General features: G+C 37.8%; 1 protein-coding gene across 5 annotated transcripts in view; it reads right to left on the bottom strand.

The window, feature by feature from the left end:
- Nucleotides 1–12,635, bottom strand: part of SLC38A1 (solute carrier family 38 member 1) — an 86,662-nt gene that overhangs the window by 34,815 nt on the left and 39,212 nt on the right. For all 5 annotated transcript variants that reach the window (XM_008002965.3, XM_073020653.1, XM_008002964.3 and 2 more), the window contains 2 exons: nucleotides 12,097–12,172; nucleotides 11,690–11,805 (listed from right to left, as the gene is read on the bottom strand). In XM_008002965.3, the coding sequence (XP_008001156.1) occupies nucleotides 11,690–11,805; nucleotides 12,097–12,172 (192 nt within the window). The remainder of the gene's footprint in view (nucleotides 1–11,689; nucleotides 11,806–12,096; nucleotides 12,173–12,635) is intronic.

The raw sequence follows: 12,635 nt of genomic DNA on the forward strand, positions 1-12,635 counted from the left end.
GATTATCTTAGTTTTACAATAAAAATATAAAGAACTTTTCAAGTGATCGTATTATTATTTTAACCCATTTTTAGGGGAGAGTTGCATTTGTTTAAGTCCCAAGATCATTAATATAGTCCCTGTTTGATTAAGGAGATCACAAAACACTTACAGAAAAGAGTAGAAACATATAATTATTCAGTCCCAAAGTGGACTTCTTAGTCACTAAATTCTGATCAAATTTCAAAATTCTGAGGGTCAGAAGACCAGCACGCAGTGACCTTGTAGCATGTGATCGTGTATAATGCTTACAAATTAGATTAGGGAATTAAATGGGTGGTTTTAAAAGGCCAGACAGGAAACAGGTGGAGACCAATTATTTGTACAGTTCATTCCATTTCTCTCCTTGTAGGTAAATCTAAGTTTTGTGGCGCAAAGCTTCTCTTAAACTAGCCTCACTGTCAGTTAGGTATTTTGTTTTGTCTAGAAAAAGAAATATGCATTGCTGATGGCCAATTCAAATAGTATCTAATATAATCCTAAAAAGAAAGAGGACTCTAAAAGAAGTATGCTGGTAAAAATAGAATTTTAGTTTAGTTGGTTCTTTGTAAAAAAGTTAAAGAGAGCTCTGAGCTTAAATGAGGATGTTGTACCAGTAAGAAAGAGAGCCATGTACCACTACCACTTCCTGTTTTTAACCTATAGTGGGTAGAGGGTTGTGGGTTTTGTGGGTGCTCCATTTATAACTCTTGACACTTTTGATGTGTCCTTGTTCCTCTTTTCCCATTCCACAAGGACAAGTCGTTTCCCTTCTCCTCAAACCTAAATCCTTACTCTTTATCATATTCTAAAGACGTTAACTCTTGAGTGACAGAAAAACCCCATGTGACTTGAAATAAAGGAATATACTGTTCTCGATGGGACTTTTGTTCCAGTAGAAAGGTGGACTGGGGGCTTCGTTCATATTTTCCCTTTCTGCTTTTGTGGTAACAAAGCACATTTAAGGAGAAACAGGAGGCTTAAGAGGAGCACCCAATAGACTTGTTGCTCTCCTCCCCACAGATATCAGTCATCTTGGGCAAGTTACTCAGCCTCTCTGTCAATTTTAGTTTTGTAATCGCCCAATGGGTTCACCTTGGCCGCTGCCTAGACAGAACCAATTTATCGAGAGAGGGGAATTGCAATGGAGAAAGAGTAATTCACACAGAGCCAGCTGTGCGGGAGACTGGAGTTTTATTGTTACTCAAATCAGTCTCCCAGAGCATTCGCAGATCAGAGTTCTTAAAGATAATTTGGCGGCTAGGGGCTTGGGAAGTGGGGAGTGATGATTGGTTAGGTTGGATGTGAAATCATAGGGGGTTGAAGTGAGATTTTCTTGCCATCTTCTGTTCCTGGGTGCGATGGCAGAACTGGTTGGGCCAGATTACCAGTCTGGGTGGTGTCAGCTGATCCACTGAGCACAGCTCTGAAAAATCTCTCAAGCACTGAGCTTAGGTTTCACAATAGTGATGTTACCTCCAGAAGCAATTTGGGGCGGTTCAGACTTTTGGAGCCAGAGGCTGCATGACTCCTAAACTGTAATTTCTAACCGTGTAGTTAATTTGTTAGTCCTGCAAAGGCAGACTGGACCCCAGGCAAGAAGGGGGTCTTTTTGGAAAAGGGCTGTTACCAATTTTGTTTCAGAGTCAAACCATGAACTGAATTCCTTCCCAAAGTTAGTTCGGCCTATGCCCAGGAATGAACAAGGACAGCTTAAGGGTTAAAGCAAGATAGAGTCGGTTAGGTCTGATTTCTTTCACTGTCATAGTTTCCTCAGTTATGATTTTGCAAAGGCGGTTTCAGTTTCTTTATCTATAAAATGGGGGTGATTAACAGGGTTGTTATAAAGATCTGATGGAACAATGTACACTTTATAACTATCTTTTCTTTTTTAAAGTCCTTTATAAAATTTAAAGTCATCAATCTTACCTAGCCAGCCACACAAAAGGAGGCTGCGGGTGGCTTTGGTCTGCAGGCTGTCCCTTGCTGACCCCTGATACAGATGTAGATCTTTGATATCATGTGCCTGACATAAGGTAAAGTCTGTGGCCAGAGAACAAAGCAAAACTAACTGGCCCACAAAGGAGCAGTTTTCCAATTAAACCAACTACCACTACGTGAGTAATAAAAGTTCAAACTAACCTTGAAAATCCAACTCTGTGCACCATACTTAACCTGCTCTACTGTGCTAACACACACCTGGCCTACTGTAAACCAGACGAGTGAAGGCATTCTACAAATCAAGAGGTGAATAATGCTGTCAAACCACAGCCAGTATAGTTAAGTTGTCTGTTGCAGGCTAAGAAAAATACACTGTACCAAAACAGAGGTCACACTGTTGTCCCTGGATAGGACCAAGGCACCTGATGCAACTCAGCATAAATAGGATTGAGTGAACTCAGGGTGTACCCTCTTGTGCGTGCACACATGCACACACACACACCCCTACTTTTCTGGGGCCAAGAGAATTGAATTCTTGGAAGCCCCTTATCCGATGCATCACAGATGACTCATAAACTAGCAATAGCTGCTCAACTTCTAAAAACAATGGGTGGGACTCATCTCCTACGCATCTACGCATGCCAACTATTTCTGTTTACAAAATAGGCACTCATTGTTAGCGCAACACTAACCACTTTCCCATTTCCCTATTTCTGAAAAGCTTCTTAATCCAGTGGATTTCAATAGAGTTCAATGGCACTGCCACTGTCCCTTTTCCATTATTTCAAATGTTGGCAAGCCTGAATGTGCCATTTCTCCCTCTCCCGGGTTATTACTCCCAAACAACAGAGTCTGAGGCCAATGATTTTTGTTGCCAGCCAAAGGACAATTTTCTCTTCAAATCATTTCTAAGGAACCGTGACTATAACTCAAAGAATTCTAAAAACAAGAAACTGATTGGCAAGAGGAAAGATGAATGTGACTAGCCCCGTGGACCTCCTAGGATCATCCGGAAGAGCAGGGTTTCCTTATTGACTTCCTCTTAACTGCTCTGTCTTTAGATCACAAGGTCTGGTTTGGTATTTCCTAAGGAGGCAAAGAACTGCTCACTTAGGAGTGCACAGAGGAGATGACTTACCATTTATAAGGAATAACTTGATAAATAGCACACAGACCATCTTCGTTGCCACTGAGAGCAAAATTATTATCTTGGTAGGTGTCATTCAAACTGTTTGGCACATGTATAAAGTAATAAAGCAATGATAGTTTAAGAATAGGCCCAGTTTGTATAAAGGTATGCTGCAGTCTCACTGCAACTTAGTAGAATTTGCTGAAAAATATTTAGAGACATCAGAAACTGATGCTGGTGTAGTTGGTTAAGAATATGATTCTTCTGATAGAATGAGAAGACTGTTTTTTGCGATGGGATAATAAAGATCAAATTCCTATAATATATGAGCAAGGACTTAGGGCAATGTGCTGATGGATCTATAGTTCTAATTCTATTTCTATTTGCTCCTTATATAGGCTCAATTGTAAAACACTAAATTTAAAGAGAGAAGGAACCTGGTAGTCTGATCTCAGTTTACACAGACCCTTATATTTTTAGACTTATCCTTACTGGAAGGGGTACTTACTGGTTTGTTTGTAAACATGGATCATAGACAATACAATGGTGCATTGTTTTGCTGGTAGGATAATTACAAATGGCCCACAAAGGCAAATATTGAGAGACAGACAGAGAGACAGGGAGGGAGAGGGGGCCAGAGAATTCACCTACAATTAAGTAAACAATCCACCAAAGTGAAGGTAATTGCTGTAACTGACAATGACAATTACTGTCCTTTTCCCAAATAGCAATTTAACAACAAATGCCCTTTTGCAATACCAACCTCAGTATTTCTTAGCAGTCTCAGAACTATTTTGAATTTTCAAATGAAGGAGGCATTCCTAGGAAAGTAGACAATGAGCAGCCAGTCCCATGCTGACTTTGTGATTATTATCAGCACATCTCCATAGCCTACTAAAATTTTGAGGGTGAACTAAATCTTTCAGTTGATGTTTTTCCTCTCTGATAAATTCGTAACAATAATGAGAGCCACTGTTTTGTCCTAAAGCCTTGTTTCTGGTTTTGCAAAATCTAATTCTTACATATCCATTCACTCATTTCAGTAAAACTTTGCTGAGAAGCAGCTACATGCAAACGCTGTTCTAGAACTTGTTAGGGGGAGGAGGATGATTTCAACAAGGAAGAATTTGGCATTAATCCTGCCCTTGTAGGGCTCAGCGTTCAATAGGGAAGGTAAAATGTATGCCTAAATAATGGAAGTGATACTTACTATTAGAAAAATACAAATTACACTGAAAAGGAAAGGAAGAGAGACCTCCCTTCCACCTGGGAGGATCAGACAACCAGTTTTGGAGGAGATAACATCCGATCTAGGTCTTCCAGGACCATGAGGATTCAGAAGACAGGAATAAGATAGGGTAGGGGTGGGCTGGTGGAAAGACCGAAGTAAGGGTTTCAAGGCAGGCAGCCTGTACAGAAAAAGGAAGGTTAGTGTGACAGAAGCCGAGGTCATCTGAAGGGAGAAGAGATTGAAAATACAGTCTGGAACAAGTGGCACAGCATTGACAGAGTCCTCATTCTAGCTTCATGGGCTAACTATCTACATCAAAAATATATTTTCTCTCTCAAGTTTTTAGTAGGTAAGAGGAAAAGGAAAAAATCTTATTGCACTGGTGTTAAGTTCTTCAAAAAACCAATTTTTGCAACTAGCTTTTTTTCCTCTAAAAGCATGTTAAAAATAAATTTAAAGACTCTAAATTTTCCATCTCCACTCCACCTCTAGACCCTTTCTCACTCTCCAGAAGTAACCACTGTCAACAGTTATCTTGTGTACCCTTCCCAAATATTCTGGGCAATATAATGTATACATATAGACACACCCTCCTTCTATGCTCACTTCCACCCAATATTCAGTTTGTAATCATGTAATAGTACTATGTTACACGGTATTAATAATACTATGCTACACAGTAACATAGTGTTACACACTATGTTCCCAGTTACAACCTAGGAGATTTTTCCTCACCTGCCCATGTAAGTCTATTTTACTCTTTTAAGTAGTAGTCTAATACTCTATTTTATGAAAGTACCATGATTATTTAACAAGTTTCCTAGGGTTAGACTTGGTATTATTTGATTTTGCTATTACTTGGTGTTTAATTCTGAATTAGAAAATGTTTAGTTACTTCTTTCAGGAGTTCAAGGACTCCTGAAAGCAATGGGAAATCTTAAATTGCACATGCAGGAACCCACATGACAAATATGAAGCAGCTGAGAGATTTATTGGTTTTGCAATATACCTTAGGCATACATTTTACTTGTGAACAGGAGCCTGACATTCTCAGTCTACAGTCTGGTACACTTGATATTGCCAAGCTGTTTTCATGACAATAAAGGGGGTGGTTATTGGTGGAACACTAGCAAGATAATTCAGGAACACTGGCTGATTTTATAAGGTGACTTTAAAAGTACATTATATTGGAAAATAAAAGGTAAGTACTAACTTGCAAGCATCCATTGATAAGAATAACGTTTTTCTCAAGTTGTGGAGTAATAATGCAACTTTGGTGTCTGAAGAAGGCATCACCAAAGGCGATATGGTGTTTTAGATCATGCTGGCTCTGGAGTCAAGCAAGTCTGGATGGGATGCTGACTCCCCTGCTTTCTAATGTGTGATCACAGGTAAGTTATTAAGACTCAGTTACTTTATCTGTAAAATGGGGCTAATACCTACCTCATAAAGTTGTTGGTGGGGATTAAGATAGTGTAGCATATATAGATACTGTTCAATAAATGTTAGCCATTATTTAGTGACTAATACTAACTATAATATTTTAACAAATACCTACAGTGTGTACTATGCACCACACTCTACTATCACTCTCTCCATCTCTCTTTCTCTCTCACATTCACACACACACACACACACACACACACACACCCCACACATTTATTCCTCCTAGCAGCTCTATGCCTTGGTACTAATAAAAGTCTTCTTGCATACCACTTTTCAAAGTCTGTTTTTAGACAAATTATCTTTTTCATTCCCACAACCACAGCACAAATGAGTTGGAAAATGGAGAACAAGAATCCAAAAGGTCTGGTATTATAATCAACCAAATAAAATTTAAACTATTGTTTTACACACATTGTACTTTTGTTTCACAATTAACATTTCAAAGAGATTGTTCACAAACTCAGTGTTAATAATAAACTGATATCTCAGAAGTGTCGTGAATTCTACTTTCGTTTTTCATGGTTTTCAACTTAAGGTCTACATTATTAAAATAAAAAAATAATAATACATGCTAAGAAGTTATAGAAAAATAAAAAGCATTTATTGCTTTATCAGATTCTGTGTAGTGTAATAAACGTCACACTTACCTAGTACTATGAGATGTGTTCTAGAGATCAATTTCCTATAAAATATATGCCTTTAATAGAAATCTTTAGAAAATGTAACAAAATGTAACAAAACAAAACCTACCATTCTTCCATGTCAATATTGATTTTTAATCCCTACTTCTGCTATGATGGGGTTATAGGTAAGACTCGGATAAAGAGGAAGTTACGGTGGCAGGAAATTCCTTTAGCATCTATTGCCTTTTATTTGGGTCCTCACTCCTAGGAAAACAGCTCAATAGGTACTCTTTACCCTGAGGTACTTGTGCCTCAGTACATCCCTGACTGGCAGCCTCAGGGTCCAGCCCCACTTTGTTCCCCATAGAGGATATATACCTGCAGAACTATGATAAATTGAGAGTCCTCACCAGCATCCTCAGAATTCAGAAAAATGCAAAATCCAGCACCACTCTTACAACAGGACAGGACTCACTGAATCTAACTGAATTAGAGTGTGTTAAACAGGGATGACAGCCATTATGGATAGGTTTTAAAAAAAACGAGCCGCAGACTCATCCAAGAAAAAGAAATCACACCAACAAGTTTCCAGATGACCGCAGAGAAGGCTCCACACCCAGCCTCAGGGAGACACCAAGGAGCCTTCCCAGCTGCTGGTCCAAAGAAGCCTGGACAGTCTTGGATTCTTTTCCTGTGTTGGCCAATGTGAGTCTGGAATGGAGCCCTGTACCAGATGAAATATCTTGATCCTGCCAACTGCTTCTTGGCTTTGAGCAGCTGTAGGAGCAGCTGGTTTTACAACAGTCACAGAGTGAGTCCTTGTCCTGAGGTAGGAGAGTTCTAAGTTTAGTGAGAAACTTAAAGTTTGAGTCTCTGTACAACTACCTTCATGAGATTTAGCCTGAAGACTTGGTGTGTTGCGCTTGTTAACCATGCATCTTACAAATAACTAAATGATCTATAATAGTTTTATCCAGGAAACATCTTCCTTCAACTACAAAAGCAAATTTTTACAATTCCCCACTTTAAGCAGACACTAAAGTGTCATGAGATAGGGGATCAATTATCCCTCAGCCAGTATAGTTAAAAATCAATTGAATTCTAGGAATAGTAGATTGAATACAAGAACTTACTCCCTCTCCCTTGATATCCAGTAAAAAGATTTTTTTAAGGCATAAAGCTGCTAGGATAAAATATGACAGTAGACAATAATGAAATTTTGAAAGCTGGAAAGCAGAAAGACCTGAACCATAAATCGGCAGTGGAAAAAGGCAAGACCAACTCAGTTTACCTCTCAGAATCTCTAAAAGGCACTGCTGGCATGATTGAAAGTTGGGGATAATGAAAGGGGTGAGCTAAAATAGTGAGGATCTGTTGAACTTTTTTCAAGAAATAGCTAGATTCCCCAGACCAGGTTCTACCCCATAAAGCTGAGTGGTTGGTCCTCTCCCATCCTGACAACAATCTGAATATATGTTCTCTGGAAAGTATACAATATATGTTTCTAGGTGAGAGACAAGGCACAATTTGTGGGGAAGAGGCATACTCTAATGAAAATTGGGAACTGAGTTAACACATGCCTGTTGGGATAATCATTCCAGCCCTTTCCCCCTACTTGGTTCCCAGAAAGATGGTAGGGAGGTCCAGGCCCCCAGAACAGAGGATTGGGAGCTGTTCTCTGGGTGATCTGAACAACCAAAGAAGAGGGTCCTAGACAAACTGACCCTGGTGGTTCTCAAGTAAAGGGCTCGAGAGCATCTTAAGTGAAGCTATTGCGAACAAGCCCCACTCATGTATCCCAGGCTCAAATCAGCCTTGTTTTTCCTCCATTCTTGAAGATAGCAGATAAAGAGGAATTATCTGACATCTCAGTGAAGAGTCTAAGGTGAAAGACCCCAAAACAAACAAAAATCAGCTTGTACCTCAGGGACATAAACAGCAAAATCCAGATTGTGGAAAACTTTACACAAATGGCCCAGTTTCTTAAATAAATGGCACAGAATAGAAGGAGAGAAATGGGAAAATATAAATTAAAATGTCTTAAAACACTCATATCAACCAATTGCACTGTATGAACCTTATTTGAGTACTGATTTGAACAACTCAAATGTTTAAAAACATAACATAATCAAAGCAATTTAAATACTGATTGTATATTTGATGATATTAGGGAACTGTTGTCGACTTGTTTCTAGGTATGACATATTGAGTTAAAAGAGTCCTTATATTTTAGCGATATATACTAAAATATTTAGTGATGAAATAATAAAATAGCTGAGATTTACTTCAAGACAATCTTGGTGGGGGATTGACTAAAACAACCATCCATAGAAGGAAGGAAACATAAAAATCTTTTTCTACTATTCTCTCTACTTTACGTTTTAAATTTTTCATAATGCAGAAAAAAAATTATCATTAGAATCCTCAGAGAAGATACTGAAATCATGAAACAGAACCAAAATAATATTAAAAAGAAACATTCTTAGAGTTTTTAAGCTCCTATAAATAAAAAATAGTAAGAGAAATAAAACATTCAATAAAGAGGGAAAAAATTGAGGACATTCCAAAAATTACAGTGAAACATTATAGAAATGAAAATAAAGGAAGGATTAAAAAACTAGAGGGCTAGTCTAGAAGGTCCAAAATCCGGGGGGGTCATAGGAATTCATCAACACAAAAATTCCCCAAACTGAAGGCCATGGATTTCTGATTTCTTTCTTTCTTTCTTTCTTTCTTTTCTTTTTTTTTTTTTTGAGATGGAATCTTGCTCTGTCACCCAGGCTGGAGTGCAGTGGTGTGATCTCGGCTCACTGCAACCTCTGCCTCCTGGGTTCAAGTGATTCTCCTGCCTCAGCCTCCTGAGTAGCTGGGATTACAGGTGCCCACTCCCACACCCAGCTAATGTTTTGTATTTTCAGTAGAGACGGGGTTTCACCATGTTGGCAAGGCTGGCCAGGCTGGTCTCAAACTCCCAGGTGATCCAACCGCCTCAGCCTCCCAAAGTCCTGGGATTACAGGCATGAGCCACTGAGCCCGGCCAAGGCCATGGATATCTAAAAGAAAAGATTGCGCCCAATGCCTGACACAATTGATGAAAACAGGCCCACCTCAAGGCACGTCATGTGAAACTGCAGGATACTGGGAACTAAGAGATTTGACAAGTTTCCTGAAAACAAAACAAAACAAAACAAAACAAAACAAAAAACAAACTAACAAAACCTGGATATATATAAAAGATCAGGAATCAGAAGCATATAGGACTTCACAACAGAAAAAAGCTAGAAGGAAATAGAGCAATACCTTCAAAATTCTGAAGGAAAATTATTGCTAGTATAAAGTTCAATATCCAACCAAACTACCAATCAAAGGTAAAAGTCGAATAAAAATATTTTTCAGAAATAAAGGTCTAAAAAATTTTATTTTCAGTCACCTTTTCTGAACAATAACAGCACGTAAGTAAATAGAGAAAGAGGAATAAATGGAATATAGGAAACAATGGATCTAGCAAAGAAGAGAAGTAGAGGAAATCCCCAGAAGGGTGATCAAGAGAGATTCCAAAAGTAAAGTTACCCTTTATGCCTCAGTGCTTTCCTTGTCTGTGAAGCAGGAAATTAATGATAGCAGCCACTTCATAGAGTTATTGTAAGGATTCTGCATAAAACACTTGGAGTAGTGACTGGCACTACTAAATACTACTTATATCTCTTGTAGAGATACAAGAGTTACTGTTGTTACAATCATCAAAGAATTGACTTTTTACACTAGGTTAATTTATAACTTGATATGTTGCAATAACTTTAAAAAAAGAAATCAATGTAATACACATTCTGAACTGAACATATTCCCAGCTTTGGAATGACTGAAAATAGTCACAGAACCATAGCGTTTTGGAGATTGGCCTGGTTCTGAAATTTTTCTTGCACAACTTCCTTGTTTTGAAGAGGAAGGAACTGAAGCTCAGAGTAGCTAAGAAACTTGCTTAAAACTACATAGCCATTTAGAAGAGGAGTTGGGAGTAGCACTCAGGTGTCTCATGTAAATGCACTGAAAACCAGAAGTGTAGCTCCTCAAGCTGTCTACTATACTCAGAGAGTCCGAATTTCACATATACCCCCCAAAATCACCATAGAAATATGTTGTCCAATTCTGCCATATTATCCTAAAACCTGGCACTCAGCTCAAGCAGAAAAACAACTTAGAAAGATGCATTCAGGATGATCAAGAGAGGAGGCTAGAGTTAGGGTCACTGAATTAGGTTGACGATATGGAAGACAATGTATCAAATTCACCATCTTACACAGTCTTTTAATTTTAGAAAGGATGCATTAGTTTACACACAAAAAAACATTAATGCCTAATACAGGGTAACATGGATGGGCATTTCTGTTCCCGGAGTAACGGAATGGGCAGTAATATTCTTTTATCTCAGTTTTTGATGTGTTTTTAAAGGATATCCACACTTTATAGGATTAGTAACCATTTCGGTCACTGCTTCTAAGGAAATGATGCTCCTGTCAAAAGGACATGGCAACAAGAACTATCTAGCCAGGCCAATGAAGAGCATGAGTTTCAAGTCAGGGAACAAAAGGCAAGATCCTGGGAGAAGTGCTTTCTCTCTCACCTCACCACTGACACTCATGTGGCATTTGAGAGGGAATCAGGCTGGGTGAGAATTTTCCCAGTACAAATTCTATCATCTCTCTTAATCTTGTTCCAACTAAAAATAAGCCCTCCGTACATTTACAGAAAGTCCCATTCAACAGTTTGAGATAAAGTTATTTAAAAAGAAAATTGCCCATTTTGTTTTCATTGAATCTCAGCGGGAAAGTGCATGCTAATTTCTTGTCTTCAAAACACTGAAAATTTCTATGCTTCTTGAATATTTATTACAAACAAATTTGTAATTGCCCTTTGATGTAGTACATGCTTCATAGCAATTCAAATGCCAAAGTGGTGACTGGCTGGGGTTAAACACCTCTTAATATTTTAACTGAGATTTAAAGTCACAGGTAGATTCCAAAAATACCAAAAAAAGTTATTTTCAAAAGTTTTAATCCTTTTCACAAATGCTTATTTCAGTATTTTTGATTAATAAAACGATTTTCTCCTTCCTCTTTGTTGTAAGCATTAGGTACATTTTGGAAAATCACTCAAGCAATAAATATCAAAGTATGTACTTGTAACTTAGCCAAGTTAATTAAAAAAACTATTTATAAATATTTCACATTTCTTCTATGTAATAACAGAAACATACAAAAAGTTCAGTTTTAAAATGGAAAGTACCGGCATGTCAGTACTCACAGAAAAAGTAGGATTCCAGTGTTTGCCAGGGCAAAGGCGAGTCCCAAAATCCCACTGCCCATAATGGCGTTGCTTAGGTTAAAAACAGACATGCCTAAGGAGGTTGTACCTGGAATCTGAACAAAGAAACAAACATTGACACTAAGCAAAATAATCCCCAAGAAAGTTCATCAAGCCAAAGCCTTTCAGGCACTCTCAGGAACCAATATGGAAATAAAATTCAAGAAAATCCATTCTTAGTTGTCTAGTTATTTCCTTGAATGGACTTCAAGAGAAAATACATAAGGTATGAGGAATATCCTGGTGAATACAGGTAGTTTTGCTTTTGGTATTATGCTACTTGAATTAAAAAGATTTGTCCCAATTTATATGATTTAAAAAAAATACTTCATTCTAAAGATACTTACGTAGTCATCACATTTCTTTTTTTCCAAATGGCTGTTTGTGAGACTTCTTCTACTTTCACGATCAGAAATAAACTTGCTGTAAAGACAGGCGTAATATATTTAACCTTATGATAATGATTTTAAGTTTGACATCTTGACTAAATGATTTATTACTCACCAAAACATACATGAGCAGTTACCAATCAGCTCTCTAAGAGTTTACAGCCCTATACAACCACCAACTCCTCCCAATTTTTTTTTTTTTTTTTTTTTGCCAGTATGGTTTGTCTATATTCTCGTTTTACCACATAAACTATAAGTGCCCCAAGGGCAGGCACTTTGCCTCATTCATTTTTACATCCTGCACTCTACCTAGTACAAAACAATGCCAATAACAGGTGTTCATCTTGAGATGAAATGAAAGACAACCGTAAGTCAAAAACAGCTATACATTTTGAATCATTTTAATAATACATTTAAACACTATATACAATAAATTAATTTTTGTATAGTTTTTTTCTCTAAGTGGAAAATTAGATAATATCAAGACTACTATAAAC

Source organism: Chlorocebus sabaeus, chromosome 11 (assembly GCF_047675955.1).
Source record: "Chlorocebus sabaeus isolate Y175 chromosome 11, mChlSab1.0.hap1, whole genome shotgun sequence".
Classification (NCBI taxonomy): Eukaryota; Metazoa; Chordata; class Mammalia; order Primates; family Cercopithecidae; genus Chlorocebus; species Chlorocebus sabaeus.